Here is a 27,768-nt window from a genome sequence, read left to right as displayed (position 1 = left end):
AATGTTGTTGTTATTGTTGTTGTTTTTCTTCACCATCAAACAGTTCTTTCGCAGTGGTGTATGGTTCATTTCGAAAGCAAGGCTTTACACTGTATCTGACAATAATACCGAAGACACATTTGTTCTGAAAATACACTTGAATTCCTTTTATTCCGTTTGTATAATCACAAAAGGATTTATTTTGCGAGTGCAATTTAATGTGAAATGTTATTAACTACGTTTACAAATAATATTGCTGATCTGTTTTCAAAAGTTTTATTTTCCTTACATTAGTGAATAAAAAAAAATCTAAATGCGGAAGTGACGTCATCACTGTGCCTCGCGTACTGATACGAGTTTTGACTGTAAAACAGACTGTGTTGTTTACCGTACTGCTGTGCTTCGAGGGTTTCTTTTCAATCGGTACCGTTTTTTTGTTATATTATACTATTATGTAATAGAAAAACGCTTCGCTACAACAGAACTCGAGCTACAGACTACATTTGGTGCACGAAGACCACGACGTAGTGTCGGATTAACACTGAGGTTGTTTTAGCCAACGGAAAGTGGGTTGTGTGAGTAGCTTGTCAGCGTAACATATACGGTTCACCTTCAGGCAGATGGCATGCACTTTAGAAAAAGTGTTAGGTGATGCGCGGACACTGCTGGAGAGGTTAAAGGATCACGACACAGCCGCCGAGGGCCTCATCGAGCAGTCCGGGGCCCTCAGTCAGAGGGTGCAGAGCATGAAAGAGGTGGGAAATGCTCTTCCAGACAAGGTAAATACATCATTTAAGCTATTGCAACAATCCCTTAATGTAGGTAGGCCTTCGGTATCTGAATTGTTGCCAATCACATTAATCTGATATTCTGAATTGTGCTTGGATGGGTGTGATAACATTTCTCTGCCCATAAATGCTCTGCGATTGGCTGGCAACCAGTCCAGGGTCTACTTTTTGCCGGTTGGACCTGTGGCTAAAAAGAAAGTAATAATATGGAGTCTTCATGCAGTGAGTGAATGGTGCAATCACTGGAATCAGCCTTTAAAACGTGGTCTCAATGTGTTCTGTTGCAGCAAGTTTGTGATGGTCGGTTGTTGTGTGAGGAAAATGGGCCGACTGTCGTTTGTTTGTGATTGTCCAGTTCCTTCTAGTTCGGTCGTGACGTTTGATGTGTGGCTGGCTTTACATAACCCTGGTCTCTGTCTATTTCTTTCACCTCAGCATGCAGATGACACTTCAGAGGTCCATGAGATGATCAAATTCAAGCCTCATGTCCTTTTAACTCAGGAGAACACTCAAATCAAGGAACTCCAGCTGGAGAATAAAGGTTTGGAAACATAAATTAACTAAGTTCTGTCTGTATTCCTAATATGATCCATTGACTTGCATTTTATTTCTTCAGAGCTCTGGTTGTCTCTTGAAGAACATCAGTACACATTAGAGTTGATCATGGGCCGGTACCGTAAGCATATGCTCCAGATGATGATGGCTAAAGAGGAGCTGGACACCAAACCCGTCCTTACCCTGCACGAGGACCATGCAAAAGTACAGTGGCTCTCTTTACAGTATCCATATATTGTTATAAAGCAATGTAAAAATAAATACAGTTGCAGCTTCATTTCAGAATCTTTCGATTCAAAATTCACTAAATAGAGAAATATGGCATTGGCTCTTATCCAGGAAGTGCAGACTCAGGTGGAGCGAATATGCGAGATGGGCCAGGTGATGAGACGAGCAGTGCAGGTGGATGATCAGCGTTATTGCTCCATTCAAGAGAAACTTGCCCAGCTAGAGGTGACTGTACTTTTTTGTCAACGATGTCAACAAATGTTAGTTGTGTAGCTAAATACAGAAAACAAAACAAGAGGAAGAGACAATCCTGCTAGATCTTTCGTCAATATTTAGTTAGATCCGACACATTACATGTTAACACTACAAAGCAACAAATACTATTAAGTTCTACCAGTAGTAAGGTTTTGTCATCCTACACACACATTATGTACAGTATTTGTACCACTTTTTAAAGTATACTTGGTATCTGTTGCGTTCTTCAAGCTGTTTTTTTGCCACTCCCAGTAGAAGTTTACGTCATACCGGACACATACAACAAAAGAGAGTGGTACAGATATTGATGGATGGATACAACTTAAAGCAACTGGTGCTTTAAAGGGGAAGTCAAGTAAAAACATCACACAGTATTCTGATTAATTATATGTTTGTGGAATATGAATTAAGCAGCAAAATCCACCCATTTCCATCCATCTCAGGGGATGGCCATTTTGCGAATGTCACATGACCAAACCCAGAGAATAGGTGAGCCATGACTGTGATGTCATGGTCAGTCGACAGCAAGTGGCAAAATGGCAGCCGCCTGAGATGGATAAAAACGGGTGGATTTTGCTGCTCATTTCGTATTTCACAAACGCAATGTGTGGAATGATGTGTTTGGACTAGTGGGGGCGCATCACACATACATTGAGCGTACAACAATATTGAATTTAAAGCATATTTTTAGCTAAAATAGAAGTGTTTGTATGTTTGAAATGTCCGCATGATAAATATTTTAAAAATCTGTGATATAGCTGGGGCACGAAGGATGCACCACAGGGAACACTGAATTGCAGTTTGTACATGCAGTACTCAAATCTAACAGCAGGACACAGTAGTGCGAAGCGTATAAGTATTTAAGTTTCTCAATCTTTTTATTTATTTATTTTTAATGTTTCCTTGCAAATGTGAAATGTTAAAATTGTGATTTGGGTTGCATTTCATGCTTACAAACCTTAAAATGCTAACTTGAAAGAGAAACATTACTTGTGTAGTTATGAAGTCTTTTTTCACTCAACATTACAAATTAGGTTAAGTTTTGGATTTGTGAAACTTGAATAAAGATGTAAGGTAGTGTTACGGTAAGTGATTGGCAAGATACGTGATCTACCGGTATATACCATTTTACGTAAATTGTATTTGGTCGCATACCGGCCAACCTTGAAAAAATATGGAAATTATAACATGTGGGTGGCAAGTCTGGAATTCAAAATTGGTTTTACCAAAGGTTATCTGAGAGTGCAATGGTACAGAATTGTTATTCTAGTAGTTTTTTGCAACTTCTGGCAAAAAAAATAAATAATCCTGTTGGTACCTTTTTTCGTTCTTGGTCATCATGTGTCCCTCTTCACACTTTGTCGGTCAGATTGAGAACAAGGAGCTTCGAGACCTCCTGTTTATCAGTAAGGACTCGATGGGAGCGACAAGCGAGGAAAGCGCCCTGCCAGCAACAACACATAAAAGCAAGCCCCAGCCAGAGTCCAATGATTAATCTAAAATGCTTCATCTAGAACTTTTACGCCCATGGTCCAATGGTATTGTGTTCACCATCGATGGATGATCTGTTAAACCACCACATTTGTGTTTTGTAGTGGTGCAAGTTTTGATGTCAATGTTTCATTATTCATGGCCAAGTTGATGTAAATTCAGTGATTACTTTTTAAAATAACAATTGTACAGTATGAGAAAAAGGGGAATTTTGTTATTTTAGGCCAAAGATAGCTTTACTCTATAAAGACATGGTTTCTACCTCTTTGCTTTTTTTTTTTAAATTGCGCCATTTAAAAACGTCCATGTTGATTTTGTGTTATATGCTTGTTTTAATCTACAGTAGTGTACTACTAGCAACTTCGCTGACTGTACTTTTTTTATGTTGGAGTACTTTTTTTTTTGTCATTAAATGCTCTTAGTTGTCTCAGGAAAGCAGAAATACTATGGTAAAGAAGCTAAAATGTTGTTGCAAACGAAATGTCACTTGGAAAATGGTAAATAAACTCTTACCAATCAAACTACAGTACTGTACTAAACTTTGGTGGCACCGGCTGATGATTTCTTTGGGAGTCCCGCACATACAGGTTGCACCCACTGATCTGTATAAAATTGGATAGTTGATAGCCCGTACAAGCGTTGAAACCACAGGACGGCCATTTTACTCCTCCCATCTTGCGACTAATGTATAAACTGTACGTATATGTACAGATTAGACCTATAGCTCGTAGGTTCGGGTGGTGGGGCGGTCACTACTTTTTAACTAGTGGACGGTATATGCTGCTTTGAACACCCCCTTTTTCTTTTATCGCTCAATTCCTTAGACCTCAATATTAGATTTGGCAGAAGCATCTTTTGTTGAATTACATCTATAAAATATAATATTTATATATATACACACACACGTTTCCTCCTGTAAATATCATTACGCATATAATGTATACATGTATTTAAGACAAGTTGTAAAATGTCTGAAGTCCGCTTGTTTATGTTTAACAAATTTAAAGCATCATAAATCATGCTGTTTCTACTAAGTACTGTCTCAAATGATTAATTTCGATACTGCAAATGGATCGTATGCCGAGAACCGTTTCTTTAGAGTAGTAATATGGTGGCCTCGTGGCTTCAAAAGTCATACAGATCAATTGTTCCACCGCATGATAGCGTATTATACAGCGAGAGCTATCGCGAGAACTATGTGCTGCATTCACGTAAACAAGCACACACGAAGCTTTCGGCATAACTTCTTTTGATACCATACTTTATTAACATTTTTGACGGTTCTCCCCGCCCCTCGTATAGTTTCTTTTTGCCCTATATTCTTATTTGTTGTGTCTTATCCTGACCGTATGCTTGCCTGCATTGTTTTTTAACAATATTAATTCCGGTTGAACTTGAACGCAGCACGAGTCAGCTTTTGACACTTGGAGCCTGCTTCAAGCTAAAAGCTCAGCATGTCTGAGAAAGAGCTGGGGAAAAAGTGGGACCGATGCCTTGCTGATGGTGTCATTAAGCTTGGTAAATATCCCCAAGTTTCTCTGTGTTTAGTGCAATTGTGGCAAGCATGTGAAACAGAATGAGCGACCGCTTTTAAAACAGCAGTTGTCATTGAGTGGTGAGGTAGCTAACTAGCTAGCGAAGGGCAAGCCAATGACCACCAAATAACATTTTGTATTTATTTTACATGTACAACACATCTCGGTACTTTTCGACACGACTAAAACATCAGAACGGTTACTATAATTGTGGATAATTCGTTCACAATGTTTGAAGATAAAATAAGTGTCATTTTTACACTGTCGGGTTCTGACATGTATTTGAATTGGGTATTTAAATTGTGAACCACAAATGCGTGCTTTTGCACCTTTTATGTTATTATAAGATACATCTATATATATAATATTATTATAATATTTTATATTATTTTGAGGAAGAAATTTGCAACTAACAGCTTCCAAGTATGTTAACAGCAAATCAAATATTTATGAAAAACATTTGAGTGTTGCCAGTTTATCTAGGATTTCATGTATGGTGTGACATTAATGGGTGTTCACGATCTTGCTTTTTTTTTTTTTTTTTCCTAGGCACGGGTCTTGGCTTGGGAATTGCGTTTTCTGTCATCTTCTTCAAAAGTAAGTTCATTTATTTGCTGCGCTACCTGATGAACAGACAACAATCTGATGTTGCACACGCTACATTTTGTCTCTGATTTAAGGGCACACCTGGCCCATTACGCTTGGCTCGGGGATGGGCCTTGGCATGGCATATGCCAACTGTCAGAATGACTTGAGGTTACATTACTTGCTGCATAAAAAGGTAAGATTCATAAACACACACAAAGGTCACAACATGAGGCACAGTGGCGCAATCTAATGAGAACAAAAAATCGACCTTGACAAATATATCCGTAGAATGCATCTTTAATTGATGCAGAGTCCATAAACATATACGGTGACAGTCGTGTCACCAAGACTGCACTGCATGATACTGAAAGCTGTTTTTTCTTTCTTTCTGTATATCATTAAATAGTGGCTTCCGCTCAATGAATCGCTGAATGTAATATCTACTCAAACAAATAAAAGCCTCTGTCTGTGCCACTGCATACTGTTTTTATTCCATTCTGTAGCATACAAAATAGGACTGTATTCTTTTGACAAAAAACACACACACACACACATGGGAAGAGGTTTGAAAATAAATTTGCTTCATTGGTAAGACTTAGAAGAACCAAATGACACATTACCATGTTCTTACAGCTTTGCAAACTTTTTTGTTCACATGTTGTGTTATTTTATTAAAGAAAATACACTATTTATAATTGCAATATGACCAAAAGGATATTTCGTGTTCAAGTTCTGATTAATTCAGGACGTGTTAGAGTTGAATAGAGTGTTATTTACCGACATCACCAGTCGGTAGAGGAATTACACACCTGTTGCGCTTATATAAATTGTTGTCTTTAGCAGTGTCATATTTCTAAGTTTATATAACCAATGTGTATTTTTTCCCCCAACAGGACCAGTAGCCTCAAGTCATCAAAGAAGTGTCTTCTTTTTTTTTTTTTTTTATCTTTTGTTTTGCTTTTTGGAGTCGCTATTTGAACTGTCCTCCTATTACACACCCTCTCCCTGTGTGGCTCTGTATTACATATGCTTGATCAGGACAGTCTGTGTTTATGTAATAAAATCAGTATGAAGAGAACACAATGTGAAGGCCGTGTCATTTAATGTATGCACAACTTAGTTGGTATGAATTAAGTGAGATGGGTGGGTCACAATCATTGCAATTTTCCATCCATCCATCCACTTTCTATGCCACTATCAGTCTATCCATACCCCACCAGACTTTTGGGTAAAAAGACTTTCCAGGCACATGTGCAGTCTGTATTTGATTTCGCTGCCACTTTTCACTCTAAAAAGCATTAAGAACAAATATTTTGGATGCATAGTTGACACCTAGTGGTTACCGCTGCACATGACAAAATAAAATAGAAATGAGCCTTTACCAACTGAAAACAACCCCGTTGGGCACAAAAGAGAAGAAAATAATTAGATGTGCAGATTCCTTAAAAAACGCAAGGTGACATAATGCATAGATTTCTTATGGTCGAAATCTGAATTCACAATTGCTTATTTGCGGGGCCGTTCCTGGCCAAAGTGAGGGCCCCAAGCACATTTTCATTTGGAGAGAGAGAATAAGCAACCTTACTGAGATTTATGCTGCCATTTATGAGTGTTGTGGCCACTTCCACTTCATCACATGTCAACACATCCATGTAATTAAAAGCTCTTTATACCCTTAAAATGCATCAGTTTCAAAAACAGTTGTTCCCAATAAACCAATCAATACCGTTTAGTCGAGTCACACGCTATCCATAATGTGACAATTCGTCAGGATGGTTAAGCGGTGATAGGCTTACTGTAACCAATACAGTATCTTTTGTGTACATAAACTGATCAATATACGATTCATTCCTTTTCATCCAATGAATGCAGAAGATATTCAATAAATGTTCATCAAGGCTGCCAGGTGCAGAGACCGGAGACAGATTCCTATCTCATGAGCAGGATTGAGCCACAAAGTTTTGTTTTGCTCTTCTTCCTCTTGGTAGCTCGCGACTGGTGGTATCTTTGGATTACATGTCAAGTCTTGCTCCGCAAGTGCGCATTGAAGCTTTTCCTCTGATTGGTCAAAATTTTTGACGTTTATAGTCGTCACTGGCAGCGAATGAGTTAGAATCGCTAACATCAACACTGGCTTTGAGTCGTAAAATAACGTTCATGTTGTTGATAGGGAGGGAATTCACTAAGAGCTTGATTATGAATCACAGTGCATCTTGAATAGAGAAGCTACTGCGAACTAGAGCCTCAATGGCAATTAAGTTAACCTAACTTTATAAATGAACCTTTTTTTTATTTTTTATAAAGCATCCTAACTTCCTCTATTGGTACAAAACACCATGACCAAACATGGAGCAGCACCACCCACACGGTGTCAATGATGTGGAATTAGTGTGATGGCGCATGCTTATGCATTAACAGACCGACGCTTTGACACACTCCTTCTCAGAATCTGCGCGCCTTGGAGGGGAGGCGCGCTAGAGTGGCCGACGCGGAGATTAAGGAGAGCGAGAGGCTCTAAATGCAGCGTTACAAGGACCGTGATGCCTATGCACCTCGTTAAAGATGAATTTTGTGTCGCTTTTTGCTTCTCTGCGCCGTCTTCCAGAATAGAAAGAATTGCAGCGCAGACTTGTGAGGTGAAGAATTTCTTGTTCTTTTATATTCTTGGATGGCACTTCTCTTTTGGACTCTCGTGCCCATTGGATGGATGAGACTGTTTGGAATTTTGTGAAAGCAACTCCAGGACATCAGGAAGATCTACGCCTGTAGCAAATTTTCAGTTACTTACCAACGAGCAGCACCATGCCCGACTCGGGCTCTTTCACAAGCTACAACAGCAGCTTTCCAAGCAACAGCGCTTGGAACATCAACGGCGGCGGCCCCTGGTTGCTCGCCTTCCTGTTGACCGTCATCATCCTCATCACCATCTGCGGCAACGTGTTGCTCATCGTGTTGGTTTTTGCTCACCGCTCTTTACGGTGCACCTCCAACTGCTTCTTAGTGTCCCTGTTCCTGTCGGACCTCATGGTGGCGCTGGTGGTCATGCCCCCTGCCATGCTCAACGTGCTGTGCGGGGCTTGGGTGCTCTGGCCCGCCTTCTGCCCTGTCTGGCTCTGCTTTGACGTCATGTGCTGCAGCGCCTCCATCCTCAACCTGTGCGTGATCAGCCTGGATCGCTATCTTTTCATCATCTCGCCACTGCGCTACAAGCAGAGGATGACCCTGCCTCGGGCGCTGCTACTGGTGGGGGCGGCTTGGGGGCTGGCGGCGCTCGCCTCCTTCCTGCCCATTGAGATGAAGTGGCACAGCTTAGGCCACTTGAGCGGGCAACCCTTGGCTCCGACCAACATCGGTTTCGACTCGGACTTGTTGTACCCGGCGTCTTACTTCCAGCTCCACGGCTTTTACTTTCAGTGCCGTCTGCAGGTCACCTTGCCCTTCGCTCTGGTGGCATCCGTACTCACCTTCTTTTTGCCCTCTGGTGCCATCTGCTTCACATACTGTCGAATTCTTCTGGCAGCTCGTAGACAAGCCAAGAGGGTCGCGGCCTTGAGCCACCCACCGCATCCTCATCCCTCTCTCGGGGAAGCATCTCGGCCTCCTTCGTTCGGGGATGGCGCTCACCAAGATGGAGATGACTGCAGTCACCAAGAGGCTGCAGTATCACAGAATGTAGCGGTAAGAAAGTCCCAGTTGTCCTATAATGTGCTTGAAGTGTATACCTTGCGTACCTTATGTAATGCTACCTTGCTTCATCGCTCACACAAGTAAACAAAAAATGATATGGTACAACTAAATAAACAGGCACACAATTCGGTACAGTAGTTAGTAGTGTCGGCTGCAAGAGAGAGGCCGTTTCGCAATACGAGGAACGGAAAGTACGGTCTTCCTAAGAATGTACTCGAGAACTTTCATCCTAACAAAGTGTACTTGTTAACTTACCCCAGACTCTGACGTATTTCGTTAATGGGAAATGGGCTTTTCACTTGTATAGCGCTTTTCCATGATAGCAGCATGAAATGAATCCTGGGATATTTTTGTCGCTGAGCATTCACAAGCAATGACCGATGCATCTTGGGTTTAAGCTATCTGACTAGACCATATTTTATTCATCTTTTAATATATCTTGCCAAGTTTGATATTCATAAGAACGGAAGCGTATTTCATTCACTTGGGGAAAAAAAGTCCTCTTTTTCTGACTAATTTTTGGGGGGAGCTTTGGTTTTTTTTAGTATTTTTTTTCTGTTTTATAGATTTTTCCCCAGGTTTTTTTTGGTATATTTTTGTCAGTTTAAAAAAAAATATATATTTTCTCTGTTATTCTGAATACTTTTTTTCTGTTTTTTTGAGTAATTTTTCCTTGTTTTATAAAATAATTATTTTTCTGTTTTTTTGATTTTTTTTAAAAATGGGTTTACCCTCAGAGATTAGAGAACAAACCACAATACAGTATACACATTTGTTCCTTTATTGAGAGCCAGTCAGTAACATGACCACCTTATTGCATATGGAGGTATGCGGGAAAGTGTCCGCTTCCGCTATTAGCGAGTCTGCAACAAGTCACTTGGAGTTCAGAGGTAAAAAAAAAAAAAAAAAACTTAGAAAAACAGAACATCAGCTCTGTTTTTAGAAGACATTTTTTTTCTGTTTTTTTAAAATATTTTTTTCTGTTTTTTTTTTCTTCTGTTTTTTTAAATATTTTTTTTCTGTTAAAAAAAAAATTCCCCCTGTTTTTCTGAATAATTTTTTCCAGCCAGTTTTTGGAATATTTTTTTGGTAGAAAAAAATATTCAGAAAAACAGAAGATAAAAAAAAATACTCAAAAAACAAAGCTCTCCAAAAACAATTGTCAGAAAAACAGGAGGGTTTTTTTTCAAGTGAATGCAATACGCTTACGTACATAAGTATAACTTTGTAAAGTCAAAACGTATTTTTTTCTGTTTTTAAAAGAGATAGAAGTATATTTACTTTCCATTTCTGCTTCTAAAAATGAGAAGGCTGTTAAGACTTTAATGTTGCGCTATCATTTTGGTGTTTTTAATATTTCTTGCAATTAAAAAAAAAGTATTTACAATATTTACTTTTTTCCTCTGGTTTTATTTTTTTTACTATGTTATTGTGAGATTGCTGTGTATAATAACTTGTATGTTTACTGTGCTGCTAACGTTTGCCATGTTTTGGCTCTTGATTCCAGTTTGTTAAATAAAGGTATTTTATTATTATTATTATTATTTTATTTTTTTATTTTTTTTATTTTTTTTATTATTTATTATTATTTAAATAGCTGACAAGAACAACATTCGGGTATTCCGTGCGGGCCGCGACTAATAACGTTCACGTGATGACAAGGACGGCAAGAATGAATATTTTATCAAATCATACAGTCCTGCACTTTAATTTTACTATCCCTTCAATTGCACCGTACATGTTACTTTTGTTTGCGGCTTTAACATTTGCAATGGTTATCTCATTTTGACTGTGTATACCTATTTCAATTAATTATGTATTAAGTGTAACATAATAGCAGCCCGACAGTAGTTTGCCAGTGAAAAAAAGCTTAGGAAAGATTTGTTATCGTGCAAAATGCAAGTTCAGCGGTTTGGTCTCCATTTTTTTTCAAATTTATGGGTGTTGGTAAACCCATCATGACTTTTGGTACTTTTGACAAAACACACAAACACTGAAATGAACTCAGACAGTAGTGTTTGGTGAGAGTAGAATACCAAGTATCCAATAGCCAGAGTCATTTCAAAACTGATGCCACGAAAAGCTGATCCTAATTCAAAGCAATGCAAAAATAAACTTTCACACATGAAGGATTGGAGGCGGGTGCGAGTGGGAAAAACAGCAAAATTACTGTACCAAAATGGCATTTCTTCTTCTTGTCTTACATTTTAAAGCTCATGATATTCACTTTGATTTTGGGATAAACTGTAACCCTAAAGGCAACAAGTGTCTCATGCTGGGGTAGCATTAACAACTTAACATTCTTGTGTTACATAAATGACCATTCCATAATATTTTGTACAAATCAATTTCCATTTCACTTCTGACTGTAGCCATCAGTGAACAGCGAGCGCCACCTGGCTCACAGGCAGGGTCGGAGGGCACTGAAGGCCAGCCTGACACTTGGAGTTCTTCTGGGACTCTTCTTCTGCACTTGGCTCCCCTTTTTCATCATCAACATGGCTCAGGTTAGCAAAGTATATCTACCTTTGTCAAAGCCAACCGTATCATGGATGTACATTGTGCTTGTCTCCCAGCATACCCTCCAGTCTTATCGTCTGTATGATATTGCTCAAGAAACAACAGCAAAGTAGCAGATTTTTCCTCCCGCCAGTCTTGTGTCCTACTGAGTCAGAGGTTGTCTTGTCACTTCTCTCAATTATGTATTCATGACCGTTTCAGCATTGAATTCATGCACGGGAAAGAAACCAAAAACGTTGGATACTAATCTATTTTTGTATTTGCCAGCACTGGCGTCTAGTCCAATCTCCAACAAATACATATATGCACTGTAGATTGGCATTTCAAGCTGTGTGCCTGCCCGCTGACTCATTCCGAAATCAAGAAAATAACATGCTTGTTATTCATCTTCACTTGTTGATTTCCATTGCAACAGCTCCATCTAAATTGGTAATGACATTTGTGCTGTTTTTTCGAGCGTTCAATGCTCCAGACTTTTTGGATTTCCCATCTGTGCCCTCTCACACATAGCCCCCACAACCGACCTCCCCAGCCCAAAACTGCATCACAGAGCAGACTGTGCGTGTGCTCGTCTCCTTTCCAACACGCAATGTGGTGTGTGTGGTCTGTTCTACTGCACACCCAACCATCTCATATTGATCGTAATGGAAGCTGCCCTCTTGCAGCTGTCTCCTCCTTTACTATTACTCTTTAATTTGAACATTTATGTATTGCAGGCTCACTCAAATGTGTGCACTCCAGTTTTTTTTAATCAAGCAAAAAACATTCATTCATCTGAATGTTTCTCACGAAAAAAAGTGTCACATATTAAGCCATCATTTCAAAGCATTTATTTTTGTACCCCCCCCCCCAATTAATCTTTTTGTGTGGTTTTTAAATGTCACAGAATGTAAGTTTTTCTACAAATAAATCTTGTTATATCCTCTTGAAAAGCACTTCCGTGGTTCACGATAACCTCTTGAGGTACAAAGTTACATTACATAAGGCAACAGATACATTATTGTTGTTATTTAGAACTAATTTACTCTAAACAGAGTCTATTTGGTCCCTTTCTAAACAGAGAGAAATAAAATAATCAGAGTAAATTTTACGTACAGTACTTTTAGTGTGTACGAGAGAATTTGTCTATCCCATGAAAAAAACAATTAAAGATTTTTCACTTACAAATTCTAACATAAATTGCAAGGAGTGATTTGACAACATTTTACTCATTTATTTAAAAAAAACAAAAACATTACACGAGGGTTGAGAAACAAACTCACAACCGATAACATCGGCTCTTGGAGTAGAGCGATATACTAACACACAGTAGGAGCTGCATGGCTCAGGGAGACTTTTTATTTATTTGTACTTTTTTCCCAAATGTAAATTTATTTTGTTTCTTTACACTGTTTATAGTGGGACCAAATAGACTCTGTTTAGAGTCAAATGTACTACACAGAATTGACCGTAATGACCATTGAACTTCAAGGCGGGGCGAACTAAAAATGTTGCCGTTCATCCAGGCAGTGTGTGACTGTGTTCCCATGGCGCTCTTCGACGCCATCACATGGCTGGGCTACTGCAACAGCACCATGAATCCCATCATCTACCCGCTCTTCATGAGGGACTTCAAGCGCGCACTTGGGAAGCTCTTGCCCTGTTGCTCTTCACGGTTGCCAAGGCAACCATCGCCAGCGCTCTCCCTGTCCCTCCGCAACTCGGGAGAGCCCAACATTTGCAGCGAGCCTCCGTCCCCTCTGGCTTCTGACACCACACCTCCACCTGCCACCGCCACAGACGCCGTGAATTTGATGGATGCCGAGCATGCTGGGCTTGAACTGCCTCTTCCCAATCAGGTAGTCACATTAAACCACTAACACTGAGTTATAGTCTTGAACCAGAAGACGTTTTCTTTTTTTAGGTCAAAGCGACCTTTTGTTACCTCTCAAGAGTTTGAGCCTTTTTCTGTTACCTGTGCACGTTTTTTTCCCAGTACGCTTTTAGTGTAATGCCTTCGCACGTGAAAAGGACAGCAACTGTCACCAATGCACTTGTCAGCAGTTTATTGACCGCCAGGAAAAGAGTAAAACACATAAATACACTCAAAAGCACACAAACATGGAAACTGCTGTTAGCCGAAGCTCTGGCTTAGACACTTACAGATTCGCCAAAGTCGCCAAAAGTGGATAAAAGCACAATTGGATTAGCTGTTCTATTTAGTAATGTTCTCAAAATATAATACAAAAAATACAATACAAGAAATATAGCTTTTAAATGTAGTTAAAAAAAGAAGAAGCTTTTAGTCTAAAACATAAATTCTTTCATTATTTAAAATTACTAAAGGAAATGTAAATTGTGTTGCCATTACTTCATTTGTCCACATTTTTAGTGGTTATTAAAACCCTTCATATTCACTTGAAGCTTCCTAAGTGCTGGCTCTTGCAATTTCGGGTATGTTTTCATGAGAAATTAGTCAGAAAATGCACACAAAAAAAACATATTTACAAAAAGTATTTTAGGGTTAGGCGAGGTCATATTATTTTCACAGTACGTTATCGAAGGCCTACCGCTAACTGAATGGCGCGGCTGAATGCAAATGAGGTGGAACATGGAGAAAAAATTAGTCATCTCACACTAGCACACTCACCGAACACTGCACATCTACGGAAGTGCTGCAGCCCCGCAACCCTGTATAGAGTTTTGAGGCTCCATTGTACTGTCTGATGTAGGCTACTGTTATGTTGTTGTTGTTTTTTAAACGAAACCACAAAATCATGGCGTGATTGCCAAGGAAGATGCAGATTGCCATAAAGAGAGGAAATGGACAGGAATAAAGAGTGTGGATATTTTGAGAAGCTGACTGACTGCACCCGTGCATTTCGGCCACAGAGCCTCCCCATGCTATGCTTTTAGCAACATGTACATCTGGTCTGAAATTACAGTATACAGTTAAATTTTATTATAAAACACAATATGGTATGGCTTGCGTGACAGTTCAGTCACGTTTGGCCACGTCGCTCCGTCTGCAACGACTCTTAAGGCACGATGGCGCCTTTACAACAAAAAGATTTGCAGTGTCAAATCTCAACTGTGTGGAGTTTGCATGTTCTCTCTGTGCTTGCGTGGGTTTTTGAGCCCTCCGCCAAGATCATGTCACTTCTCAAAGAGCCACCACAGTCAGTGATGCCCCCAATATCTCTCTTTTAGTCCGGCCTGTGACCAGAACGAGAGATGCAACAACTCCATTGGCTACATGTTTCACTGCAAAACCAGTGCCCCGGGATCTGAGCTGGGATCAAACCACCTCATTTTTGTACAGAATCTTTCTGACTTGTCACGAGAAGTTTCAAATTCCGACATTCCTCGATGACTCAAACAAATAGTTGATAACAATCTTGAATTAAGCAGCTGGTTTATGACTGTTCGGCAGTCCAGAATGTATCATCCCAACTCCATGAAACATGTTCATCATCCACCTCGGCCTGCTCTTCACTCTCATTAAAAACAGGTCTATGATTAGTGGCACTTTCCTGACAGAGAGGTGCATTGTTCCTGTCTCTGGGTGGACTTTTTGACTCATTATCGTCACTACTGAGGGTGTCCAACAGGTCTGAGATATCGGGGACGTCCCAGCCATCGGCCATCTCTGTTGTCCTTGTTGAGTCCTCACGGATGCCTGCGAAACAAGTCCCAGCCTCCTGGACGGGATTTTGGGGTTCCCGCAACTGCTGCTTGATTTGGGTTTGGTCCGGGGTGTCAACTGTGCCCGTAGCCTTGGTTACAGGTTGACGAAGCATGAAGGAGGATCCTGGGACCTCTTTGGTGGGAACTCCCACAGCTGCCAAAATGGTGTCCATTTGACGCATGTAGTCTAAGTGACCTTTCACCTGGGGAACATAGAAATGTGTTTAAATGTCATTATTTCATATTTATATTTTTTCCTCATGAACAAGACTTTTTATGACTATGTAAAAACATTTTTTCCATGTAAATGTTTTCAATTCCTTAAAAGGGCAACTTGAGTCAAAAATCTTCTTTGCAATAATATGTGTCCCCATTAGCCTAAACACATTATTGTATTGGCGGAATAAGAATTAAGCAGATTCATCAACCTGTTTTCATCCATCTCAGGTGGCTGCCACTGACATTATTCCGCCCTCTGCTGTCTGAAATTGACGTACCGGTAAATGTGCCCTCGTCACGCATTCCACTAAAGCCATATTAATCAGAATACCGTGTTTAGACTAGTGAGGGCATAAAAAACATATTCCTGCAAAGAAAATAAATACTTGAGTTGCCCTATATCTAAAAAAAAAATACTAATTGTTCTACGTTGTGGCTAATGTATCTTCAGACTGCTTTTGTTTTCCTTTTTTATGTTTAGCTCAGTTTATGTTTGTATTAGTGTGCTGTGTCATTGTGGTGTTAACACTGAGGATCATTTAAAAAAAATTCAGACAAACTGGTTCCACCATTTTTCAAGAAGATTGTTGTATTGACCCATGTTTCAGTTTCTGGGTTTTATATAATTCATATATCTAAAATAATGTTTGAGATTTAAGTCCCTGTAAAATGAAAATAAATGTATTTTAAATTTGACACACCACACAGACTGTTGTCAACAACCCTGCCAAATCTGAATGATTAAAAATAGCAAAGTATAATAAGTAGTAGCAGTCAACACAAACAGGTTGTTGCTGCCGTGTGTGCTCAAGTAATGGAAGTTTAATGACCATAAAGAGGAACATGGAAAAAAATAAATGGACCGCATGTTCAACTGGCAAGTTTGTCTCAGACTTTCATTCGTCAACCATGGTAACAAGAAGTGCGTCAATCAGAACATTCTGGTACAGTATCACAATTAAAGCTTTGGCTTTAGCCTCTAAAACAACAATAACCTTTCAGTCCATTTGGGAATATGGAAGTTAACATATACACTTACGAAAAAATCAAAATATCACCCAATCTTGTGAGAGCGGACTTTTCTGCCAATTGATATTTTTGAAATATCTTACTTTAATGCTACACTCCACGCCAGTTAAAATTCATATACTATTGAATGAATTTGATTATGTTTTAAGTTATGTCCACCAAGAGTGTCTTAATTGACAGACTTCCAGAGGTGATATTTTACAGTTGAATGGGCAACTCCTACCATGCACTAATTAGTTGTAAGCACTCGAAAATCTACTAACACTTCAGTGACTCTATTAAAAAAAATGAATAAATAAATAAATGACTCACCACAGAAGAGAGGTCTACATTGATAACACGGCGATCCTGGATGCTGATTGGTTGTAGCCCAGCAACACAGAGCTGAGCAGCTGAGCTTCGGTACAAGAACCCCAGCAGCCAATCCCCTCTGAAAGGTGGACATGGAAGAAAGACATTGTAAGTGGGCTATGATTAAATCACCAATCCCGCCAACAGGACAGCAGCTGTTAAATAGTCAACAAAACATTTCCTCTAATATGTAAACATAGTTTACCTGCAGTAGCCATTGACTATTTTTCCAGCCACCACCCTGGTCATTCTCTTCCAGGCCTTCTCCGAGCCATCTACAGGAGCCCCCAGCAGGACCACGTCCTCCACAACACCTTCACTACCTGGAAAACCGAAACAAAACACAACATTCCATTGAATGCAATGCAATTAATCCGAGCCAGTTATTCATTATACTTTGCATAATATATACCGGTTAATAAATACTATTACTACTACAAACCCTAATTCCAGTGAAGTTGGGATGTTGTTCCCAAATGCTTACTGAGTATTGTTAAAACTGGAAAGGTGCTAACACAGATATAAATATGCCCATGTCTAATTTTTTTGAAACATGTTGCAAGCATCAACTTCAAAGTGAGCCAATATTTGCAAAAAAAACAAAACGTTTATAGATCACTTTCAACATTAAATATCTTGTCTTTCAGTTAAATTGAATATAGATTGTTAAGGATTTGCAAATCATTTAATTCTGTTTTTATTTACATTTTAAGCAACGTCCCAAATTTATTGGAATTGGCGTATGTACTAAAAATACAGAAAACTGTTAGACGCAGAGTGTAATACAGTTACTGTAATGGGATATAGTTCCTTGGAAGTTACTAATGATAATTACCACAATGTTCAGTGAAATCAATGCAACAATTAAAAAAAACAGTCAAGCAAAACTAAACTAGTATATGTTAGAAAGAGCATTGCATTGTACTTTTTTTGTATATGGAAATGTGCAACTCGAGCTGAAAAAGTACCACACAGTAGAAGAGAAGTGAGATTTGAGAAGAAGCTTGATGTTCATACCTTGATCCTTAGCGAGCTCCTGAAGACAGAAGTAGATAACTCTGGCACCCAAACTGAAGCCTATCAGACTGACTGGACGCTTCCCCTTTTAATGCAGAAGACAACCTGAGTTGTTGAAACATAATTATCGATAGAAAGAAAATCTCCCTGCAATTCAATCAAACAGTGAAACTTTTCTTAGTCTTGACTTCAAAGTAAATATGGTGAAGCTGAATTTAGCTGTTATGCTGCACACAAATGGAATTAACAGCCTCGAGTGTAAATGCTTTTAAATCTAGATTAAAAACTTTGCTTTGTTTTTTGTGTACCTGCTTCTAAACATTTTAAACCATATTTTTTATTCTTTTAATTATTTTAGAAAACTAGTCTCATTTCTTTACTCTTAAATGTTGTTGTCTGTCTAATGGCTTCTAATAGCTGCAAAAAGACGCCTTCTTACCTGCTGTCTGCTTCTCAAAACCTGAGCAAGGTGCTTCCCCACCTCAGCCGAGCGGTTCAGACAAACACACCAGGGATTGTCGATGACACTGGCGGCAGCCAGCAAAGAGGCGGGCCACGTGAGTGCTGTTATGATACCTGGACAACGACACAAAGTAAGAGTTGAGTAGCATTGGTTTTGCAATCCATGTCTCAATATGTACATTATGTATTCAAGCCAGTCATGTGAGACTTCAGTATATTGGGCGAGATTTCAGTTTAGTGAAAATCGAAAGCAATATTTCCCATCTTTTATTAAGCCAAGGCACGTTTTAAATTACAAGAATCCCATTGCACATCACCAAATATAAATGTCAAAAAACGTATATAATTTATACTGAAGTCATAGGTGAATTCAATTGTACCTGCTGCCATTTTAGTGTACGCACATTCATTTACTTGTTCACTGTACGTTGCTGGCATAGATAGATGGATTGACATTGTTCATAGTAAATGTCAGAGATTAGTCTATTGGTGAGGGGACTCACCTCCCAGGAACAAGCAGGTATCTAATTCTGCATGTTTACTCCCTATGATCTTCTCAGTCTTCTTCTCCTACCTGAGAGGACGGTGTACTTGAGGGCCTCCTGAGCCATCATGCTGACCAGCCCTTCTAAAAGAGAGGTCATGGCTGAACCCAGGTCCCTGAGGAATCGCGACTCCCACACCAAGCAGTATTGCTCCCCGCAATCTCCCAGGCTGCACCAAGGGGCCTGGAACGAGCCTGGATAAGAGCAGTTAGCCTCTTATGTAAAGTCGACTGGGAGGCAATTTCAAATAGAGTGATACTTAGCCATTGCGTGTCAAGTATGTACTACTACTAAGAGTGCGTTGGTGCGTCAAGACAGTTGAGCTGATACATGAATGTATGTTTTGTTATGCATTTATTTTACCAACATGAATGTGTTCATATTCACAAGATTAAGTGATAGTCAAGTGACTCAACTTTAGCAAATTACACTTTTGAATAGAGCTGAACAATGAATCAAATTTAAATCGATATCACAATGTAGAAGAATGCAATTTTCAAATCCTCGAGGCTGCAATTTTGACCCCCCCCCCAACAAAACAGTTTCATTTGGTCCTGTCGGTAGTCTTTTTTTTAAATATATATATAAATGCAGATTTTATGTATTTATTTTGTCTACATTAAGTTAAATGCTGAAGAGGTCTATAGCCTACATGTTCACATTACATTCTTGTGGATATTCTCATTCATCCACGACATTCAACCACATCTACAAGCATTTTTCTGTACATTTTTGGTTTTTGTTTCAATAAACATGCAAAGTTGATGACACAGATAGTTTTGCATTATTGCTTTAATTATTGCTATTTCTTACTGAATTTATGCCCCACTGGTTTGGTGGAATTTTGTCAAGTTGTCAAAGTGAAGACTTAAAAGATTCCAAGTCCAAGAGTTTAGTAAGTTAACAACTCTATTTGAAGCATATTGACAAATTGTTTTACATATTAATTCATGCTTCATTTGCTTTTAGTTTAGCATTAACCTAACCTATAAGCCCAAAACATTTATGTATAATCCATCCAGCCATCCATTCTCTATCCTCACTAGGGTCGTGATAAATGTGATGAATTTATTGCATGTGTTTGTTAAAAAGTACATGGGAAATAAACCTTAAAAAAAATAATCGTATATTAACTCTTTGACTGCCATAAACGTTATAAAACGTTTAGCATAAACCTAGGGAAGGGCGCCGAGGACGTTAAAAGACGTCCCCTATGTTTTTTTTTTTTTTTTTCAAAAACGGGTGCAGGAAAGCCTTGGGCAGCTGTGCTGAAAGTATCAGGCAGATATGATTAGTCAAAGACTCGTTTTGGCCCCTAGAGGGCAGCGATGACTCTCTTTGCACAAGGTTGGATGGGCCGCCCACCGTGGGCGTCAGTAGAAGACGTGAGGCGGAGCTAGAGTGTTGAGGAGACAATGGCTGATCCAAGCCACAATGGCTTGACCAAGCAACCGGTTACAAGCAGCTCAGCTTGAGCATTTTTTTCAAAGACGGAAAGCATCAATCAATACTAAAAAGCGCATTGATGTCAACGATGATGATGACTCCGAGCTCTACGCCAAAGTTGGAAGCTTTGGCCTGTTACTATCACGTAGTAAGCCTCACCGGCTTAGCGCGGCTAGCGCTGCTAAGGCCGGAAAACGCGCACAATAGCCGGCCGGGTACTTCTGCACAAGCGGACATTCGATCGGGCGATGGAGAGTTGGCATCGACCAATGCAGATTGATGATGATGATGACGACTCCGAGTTTGACGCCAAAGTTGGAAGCCTGGACGTGTTTACGATCACGTAGTAAGCCTCACCGGCCTAGCGCGGCTAGCGCGGCTAGCGCTGCTAAGGCCGGAAAATGCGCACAATAGCCGGCCGGGTACTTCTGCACAAACGGACATTCGATCGGACGATGGAGAGTAGTCGAAAAGCATCGACCAATGCACATTGATGATGATGATGATGGTCACTCCCGAGGTTGACGCCGGAGTTGGAAGCTATACGCGGCCGTTATTCTCTCGTCATAAAGCCTCACCGGCTAGCGCTGCTAACGCCGGAAAACGCGGAGCTGCACAAGCGGACATTCGATCGGACAATGAAGAGTACCCCGAGTCCAATGCATATTCATCGGAGGAGCGGGTACAGTCTGATCACGGAGAAGACACTGTTTCTGGACTACGATGCCACCATGAATGGAGTGGATAAAATGGATCAGAACATCTCCTACCACCCGGTATAGCAACTGAAGGACACGGGGAAGCGAGACGTAACGAAACCGTAGCATGATCCTGATATTAGACTTGATGACACACTGCAGTATATACTTGCTATTCCCCGGAAAAAAACGGCCTGCAAGAAAGTGGCACACGCGAAGAGGCAATCTGTTGTGCAAATGCTGTTACGTCTCTTTGCACGCAGGAGAGTGTTACAAAAAGAAAAACTGTCGTTGAAACATCCACATATTTGTAAATAGCACCACAGTTGCACACATTTGTAAATAGTTTGCCAAATTGTTGTCAAATTGTTACACTGTTGAATGTAAATAAACGTATTTTGCTATCAAAAAACACTTTTTCATTCTTGGTGGTAGTGTTTTATAGAAGTAAAGCACTATTTAGGTGTTTGTGGCATCATTCATGGACAAAAAGAAGTGTCAAATTCACTAGAATGCATGAAATAATATCGTTTCACTAAAAGCTTGATTTCTCCGTATTTTGGTCCAACACAGGCGAAATTGGGTCAAACTAACCATTTTCTATTGTTGATTACTAAAGAACGGAATAAGGTAGAAACAAACTCTTTTTTTCTGATGAAAGATGAAAGTCCAATCTTTCATTTGGTAGTACGTGTGTTTCCATAGTCCAAACAGAACATTTTCTGTGGACCTTGAAAATCAGTCAAAATGCTTAAATCGGCTGGCACTGACGGCATCCCTTTTCTGAAAACGTCTGGCAGTCAAAGAGTTAAATCGCAATGTTGAGCAAAAAAAAAGAAAATATATTTTTTTCAAAATTGTCCAGCCTTACTTTTGAGATACCTTCCAATCTGAATACTTAGCCAAATGTTTGATATTCATTCAACATGACGATATGCTTGCAAAACTACATTAGCACTGACTACGCTACACAAACCTCAAAACTAAGCATTAAAAAAGGGCCTCATTGTTCCACTTTGAAAATCCATTCTCTGTCATTTACAGTATCTTACCACCTCAAAAGTGCCCATTACATTTTTAAGGCAAACTATTCTATAGTTTGGAGAGTTCAGGTATACCTAATTTTGGTGTGACCTAATTAGAAAAATGAAATGTCTAAATACAAATAATACGATGATCAACACTTACTGTATTTACCAGTGCACAGCCACCCTGTCACTGCTATGGTAAGGTGAAGATGCTTTCCAGAGCTTAGCGGCAGAAATTCAAACTCCTCTATTGCACCAACACACTTATTCATCTTGTACCCTGTTGAGAAACATTATGTAAAAACAGCAAATACACCTCAAAGTCAACAAAACCTATTTAGTTGGTGAAACTAATGAAGGGCTAGAAAATAAAACATAACGATTTGGAGCATCATAGAGACATTTACTCATCTTTACACCCACCGGTAAGTCCAGCGCCGGCTGCTCCAAAAAGGGAGGCTATGATTGCGATGCCAGTGGCTGAGCCCAGAGCGGCAGCCCCTCCAGCCCCAATCACGGCACCGGCCCCTGCTGCCACTAAGGGGGCTGCCAGCCCACCAGTCACACCTGACAAACAAGGATGGGGGATAATTATTAAATGCAAAAATCATTTGCATTCCAAAACATTACACCTCATTAATCAGCAGTGCTTAGGAACAGTTCATAAGCATCTTCAATGTATGCAAAAACACAGCTGCTTCCCCAAGTGGCAATTCACTCATCTACAACATGTCAGTGGCAGCCGGTAAGCAAAACATTTTAAATCTGATAAATGCTGCTGTTTCATGGCTCAGCAGTTAACTGTTGCTGGTGCAATTTTAATTACATATCTTTTCAGAGTGGACCAAAAGAAGGTGTCTATTAGGGGTGGATGAAATGGAGAATAAAGTGAGATTGAGAAATGGTGTGTACTTCAGTGGAGGCCACTTATTGAAGTAAAATAATATGTAGGGTTAATCTAAGATTAAAGTTATGAATGTAAGTATAATGTTGTCTGTCCACATGTGTGCAGAGATTGATAGGTGATTTCTCCACCTCTCGGCATATGTTGGCTATAGTTCTGCTACGGCCACATAATAAACAGCATGGAAAACGGATGGGTAATCACCAATCAAAGTTCCACCACCAACTGTTGCAAGTCCAATAAGGAGGTAGCGTCTTATTTTTCGACCTCTTTCTCTCTTCCGTCGCCGGGATGACTCCTCCCTAGTAAACAAATGATTGGAATCAACTGTGCAAGTTATACAGTATTTTTGTATAAATGCTAAATCCGTCAGATTCTTTATGTGAAGCGCAGGGAGACTTTTGAAAACAAGTAAGCCACTCATATAGCATCTTACTCGCTTTCCTCTCCTCCTTCTGTCAGCCTTTCTCCAAGTGTCTCCTCAAACTCTTCTAGCTCTTGCGGTGAAACTCGGAGCAGACAGCCGACGTGCCGGATGAGCACCCTCGCTCTGGCATCATAGTGACCTGAGAGCATGAGGTAGAACTCATTTTGGTGTCAGTGCAACAGGCAGTTTATTACAGGAACAAACAAACATACAAAAGCTGAATGTTCCGTAAAAATATGTCCGTACTTGTCTAAAGTCAAAATAAAATGAAATGAAAATCAGACGGGTCACTGTAGCTCAGTTTGGTAAGCCTTTATCATTTGCCATTAAGAAGGATTGCGTTTTGGGTTTTATTTTGTAACATTACAGTGGTTAACTTATTGTTATGTTAATATGATTATTATGAATTCTCAACATGAACAAAACAACCTGTACAGTTAATAAATGTTTTATGTCAGAGACATTCGGACCATGTGGCACATTATTTATTTTTGATTAATTCCTATTGCATTTTTTTCTAAATCAAAAAACACATCGATGCCCATCCCTGAAAATACTTTCTTTTTTTTTTACGTTACAGGTTCCACTGTATCATGCTAGAATTGGAATATTTTCCAACACTCCTATTCCTATGTGATACTAGCAACAGCTCTTGAAACACAAACACAAAATAGTGAATCCAGCATCCAAAACACTGTATTTTGCTTAAAATCATTTTTTCCCCACGATGATGAGTGTTAAAATATGTGATAATATTAATGCCATAAATTCCAATTTTAAGAGAATCTGATGTGAAAGTGAAACCAAAAAAAAAAAGAAGAAGAAATTTCCCTCTACAGTATTACAGTGCATTATAATGTAGACAAAATGTTCATGGGAATATACTTGTCAGTGAGGTTTCTTACCGTCTTTAACAGAGAAAGACACCAAGTCCTGCAATTAAGAAATAAGTATGTTTAAAGACTAACAAAAACAGAACATGTTGTGACAGTACATTTAGTATTATGTAGTTAAAAAAAAAATCAGATTCACAGAAGACTGACATGTCTTCTTCTCCATTTCTTTTGGCATATGTGAATGACATTACAGCCACCTACAGGAGAGCTGATTTGGATTGCCCTGCTAATAATGTGTGTGTGTGGGGGGGGGGGGGGGGGGGTTGTCTTGTGGTTTTTGTTTTTGTTACACAGTGGGGCCAACATTTCGGGATTTCATAGTTGTGGGGCCCACCCGTCCACGTGGGGCCATTTTGCTGGGCCCCACAATTTTAGACCTCTTTTTGAGGGTCAAGACTTGGTTTTAGAGTTTAGGTCCGAATGGGATTATAGTTGAGGTTAGGGTAAGGAATAGGGGTAGGCAATCATTTTTGACGGATGGGGTTAGGGAAAGGGGCTAGCAAATGCATTATGTCTATGGATGTCCTCACAATTATATAAGTTCAAGTATGTGTGTGTGTGTGTGTTTTTAATAGTGTAGGAGGAAACAAACAGAGGAGAATGAAGGTCTGTCTTCTGTATTTACATCTTGAAATTATTGTCATGTGGCTACAGAAAGGGGGGCAATGTGATTTTTGCTTTTAATTTGACAAGAGACTGGAGGAAGCAATAAAATGGGGGGCTGCTGCAAAGTGGACATTGATGAATGAAATAGCAACATACAGCTATGGCTGAGCTGAGCAAAATGTTCATCTTATGTGAACTTGTATTAAATCCAGTAAAATATGTGTCAAATTAGCTTAATGTTTCATAAATATAACATGATTGTTTACATTTGTCTCATTTGCTATTACAGTGATACCTGTAGGATGTGGATGGCACCTGCAGCCATCAGCGATTCAGCTTGCAGGATGGACAGAAAGGTGTCTGAGCCCTCAAATCCCAGGCCAGACAGGAAGGCCCCCATGACCGGCATCACAGATTCATCCAGGTCCAGCCAGTGCACCAAGCCCTGCAGGAACTGTTCCCTGAACATACTAGCATCAGGGCCGGAAAAAAAAGGATGTATAGTTAGTTGTAACACCTTTTCAATATGTCTTCTTTTTTTTTTTTACGTAACTTGTCACTGTCCAATTTTGTTATTTTACCTGTTTTCATTCCCAGCAAACAACTGCCCCAGTGCGACACCACACAGTGCAGCATAGGCAAATCGGCCCTGTTCACTCATCTGTCTACTGATAATTCCTTCAGGGCTTTGGTCACAGGAGGCATCTTGTGTTGCTTCTGCCCCCCCTGGATCTGAGGAGATAAACAGTACGGCTCTGTAGTGTACTTAATTATTAACCACACCAGAAGTGAAATTCAGGTACTTCGTTTAAAAACGAATACTTTACGTAGAAATAGTGTTGGTTGGATTACAGAAACGACAGAGATGATATCTAATGAAAATACCAGTGGTACTTTTTGACTGAAATAGCTGCTTCAGTGACCTAGGTTGCTATTTCTCTAATGAGCTGACCTGAATCGTAAACCTGTGAGCTCAGTAAGCGCTCCTTTAATAAAACAATGTAAGCAGCAACTAGAAATAAAAAGTTAGAAAGACGGCTTGTTGTCAAAAACAAGTCGAACTAGTAACCCTCGAGTTAGCAAACATCAAAAACAGATGCGCGCGCAGTCCCAGTGACTTGGAAATGCTAGTGATTCACAAGTTTTCATAACGTCAACAGCTTCATTACTTACTCTACTGTACTGTCGTAATGTGGGAATGAACAAATTATTTGACATACCAGGAGTAAAACTAGTGTCCGCACTGCTGTGTTTTGCCTCCATTGGTTGAGAGATGTCACAACTTAACAGGGTTGAACTTTAGTTGCCTTCATGCCTTCCGACCAAGCTCGGATTTGTCACAAGTACATACGCCCACATACGTTAAGGCTTATACAAAGCGCCACAGAATGTGTTATTTCAAAGGATTTATTTAAAGTAAAACTGTGTTTTTTAGTCATTGTTATTTTTTACTGATACAAAAATAAGTACAAAAGCTGAATTATCAAAGTTACGTTAACATTAAAGACATCTCGAGTTGGCAAGTTTTTTAGTGACGTTGCCTGAAAATGGGCGGAGCCTTCAAAGAGGAAGCGGTTTCGTGGTTCTCACGGACTACTTCATAATAAAAAAAGGCGTAAAAAACGGACTACTTCATAATAATTTACGGAAATAATCCGTGTTGACCCCCAACGGTATTTTTTGTCTTATATGACTATAAGTACCTCCTCACTCATACGTGATGACGATTCCCCAAAAGTATAACGTAACACAACTGAAAGTAATTTCATTTTGTCACGTAAATAAATGTGAACATTTAATCTCAGGCATAATTGTGTGTGTTTTTTTTAATAATAATAAAATAAAAAGTTGTAGCTCTCAAACAGCCTACACTTACATGCTTATGAAATGACTGGGGATATTATTTATCCTAGAAATAAATGTTTCCATGTACCCCCTGCAACATGCTCGGTACCCCTGACTGCTAAGACTTTTTTCTTTCTTTTCTTTTTTTTTCTGGTCCTGTCAGACTCTAATAAAGAATACTGTACAGTGTAGAAATATAGAGTTTCAATGTTGCTGCATGATTACCCTATATTTTGACTGTCGGTCTATGAAGTATCACTATTGTCCAACAGAGGGCAGTTCCAACCTACAAATTGACGTGAGGCGAGCAAACTAGTCCAAATTCAGTCTGTAGTGTAGCACAGTATACAGTAGTGCAGTACAGCACTGTCTACACTTGGCCATGCTCCCATCCATTCGACAGTAATGGGATACAATCTGAACCTGGTGTAAAGTGCTAAAACTATAAAAGCACAAAAGTGAAGGAGGCAGGCAATAAATGTCATGAGAGAAACTTTGCAATGAGAGTACAAAATAATACCCTTACCTTGTTACAGAATAATTTCCAGAAGGACTTGTGCAGTTTGTGTATCTACAAAAGGCATCCTGTTTATGCTTCAACTGACCGATCTGTAATAGGCTACATATAATTTGAGCAGTTGCAGACCTCCTCATCCGAGACTGCAAATGATATGCAGCAGCTTCATGTTTTGGTTTCTTTGTCTTGTGATGATTTAAGCATTATACAGTACTTAGTACTACTCTTTCAACTAACCAGTGATAATAAACAGACGCAAGTGACAAACTGGAGCCACAAGTCTTCAGACTTGACCTTTATATCTTGCCAAAACTTGTGTGGGAGAATATGGAAGACATGAAATGTTTAGTGTTGAGCATGCTGTGATAGTTTGATAGAGATGATTAATTTCAAAAACCATATACAGTATAAATTTGAATTGAAAAAATATATTTGAATACCATACATGAACAAACTACTACTCCTGGTGGAGATTAAGGCATAATT

The 27,768-nt window shown here is 39.5% G+C and overlaps 4 protein-coding genes across 4 annotated transcripts; 3 read left to right on the top strand and 1 right to left on the bottom strand.

Moving 5' to 3' along the window:
• Positions 1-310: 310 nt before the first annotated feature.
• On the top strand, positions 311-3,822 carry sike1 (suppressor of IKBKE 1). Its single transcript, XM_086068789.1, has 6 exons — positions 311-525; positions 596-758; positions 1,203-1,308; positions 1,384-1,526; positions 1,662-1,775; positions 3,175-3,822. Exons 2-6 carry the CDS (start codon positions 600-602, stop codon positions 3,298-3,300), a joined length of 648 nt encoding a protein of 215 aa, XP_085924915.1. The 5' UTR covers positions 311-525; positions 596-599; the 3' UTR covers positions 3,301-3,822.
• An 839-nt stretch (positions 3,823-4,661) lies between these two features.
• Positions 4,662-6,502, top strand: micos10 (mitochondrial contact site and cristae organizing system subunit 10). Its single transcript, XM_086069217.1, has 4 exons — positions 4,662-4,814; positions 5,381-5,428; positions 5,512-5,612; positions 6,313-6,502. The coding sequence occupies exons 1-4, from the start codon at positions 4,751-4,753 to the stop codon at positions 6,319-6,321; spliced, it is 222 nt and encodes a 73-aa protein (XP_085925343.1). The 5' UTR covers positions 4,662-4,750; the 3' UTR covers positions 6,322-6,502.
• A 1,719-nt stretch (positions 6,503-8,221) lies between these two features.
• htr6 (5-hydroxytryptamine (serotonin) receptor 6) lies at positions 8,222-13,485 on the top strand. Its single transcript, XM_086066994.1, has 3 exons — positions 8,222-9,097; positions 11,479-11,613; positions 13,132-13,485. The coding sequence occupies exons 1-3, from the start codon at positions 8,222-8,224 to the stop codon at positions 13,483-13,485; spliced, it is 1,365 nt and encodes a 454-aa protein (XP_085923120.1).
• Positions 13,486-13,656: 171 nt separating this feature from the next.
• On the bottom strand, positions 13,657-26,401 carry tmco4 (transmembrane and coiled-coil domains 4). The gene is made up of 14 exons (XM_086066855.1): positions 26,141-26,401; positions 25,502-25,652; positions 25,216-25,390; positions 24,324-24,351; positions 23,428-23,557; positions 23,196-23,293; positions 22,511-22,654; positions 22,248-22,367; positions 18,945-19,109; positions 18,348-18,484; positions 17,909-17,993; positions 17,097-17,214; positions 16,853-16,970; positions 13,657-15,495 (listed from the first exon to the last, which is right to left on the bottom strand). Exons 1-14 carry the CDS (start codon positions 26,181-26,183, stop codon positions 15,022-15,024), a joined length of 1,986 nt encoding a protein of 661 aa, XP_085922981.1. The 5' UTR covers positions 26,184-26,401; the 3' UTR covers positions 13,657-15,021.
• Positions 26,402-27,768: the final 1,367 nt, after the last annotated feature.

Source organism: Leptonotus elevatus, chromosome 2 (genome assembly GCF_054856555.1).
Source record: "Leptonotus elevatus isolate MCC_2025b chromosome 2, RoL_Lele_1.0, whole genome shotgun sequence".
NCBI lineage: Eukaryota > Metazoa > Chordata > Actinopteri > Syngnathiformes > Syngnathidae > Leptonotus > Leptonotus elevatus.
This window is presented reverse-complemented; position numbering and strand designations above follow the sequence as displayed.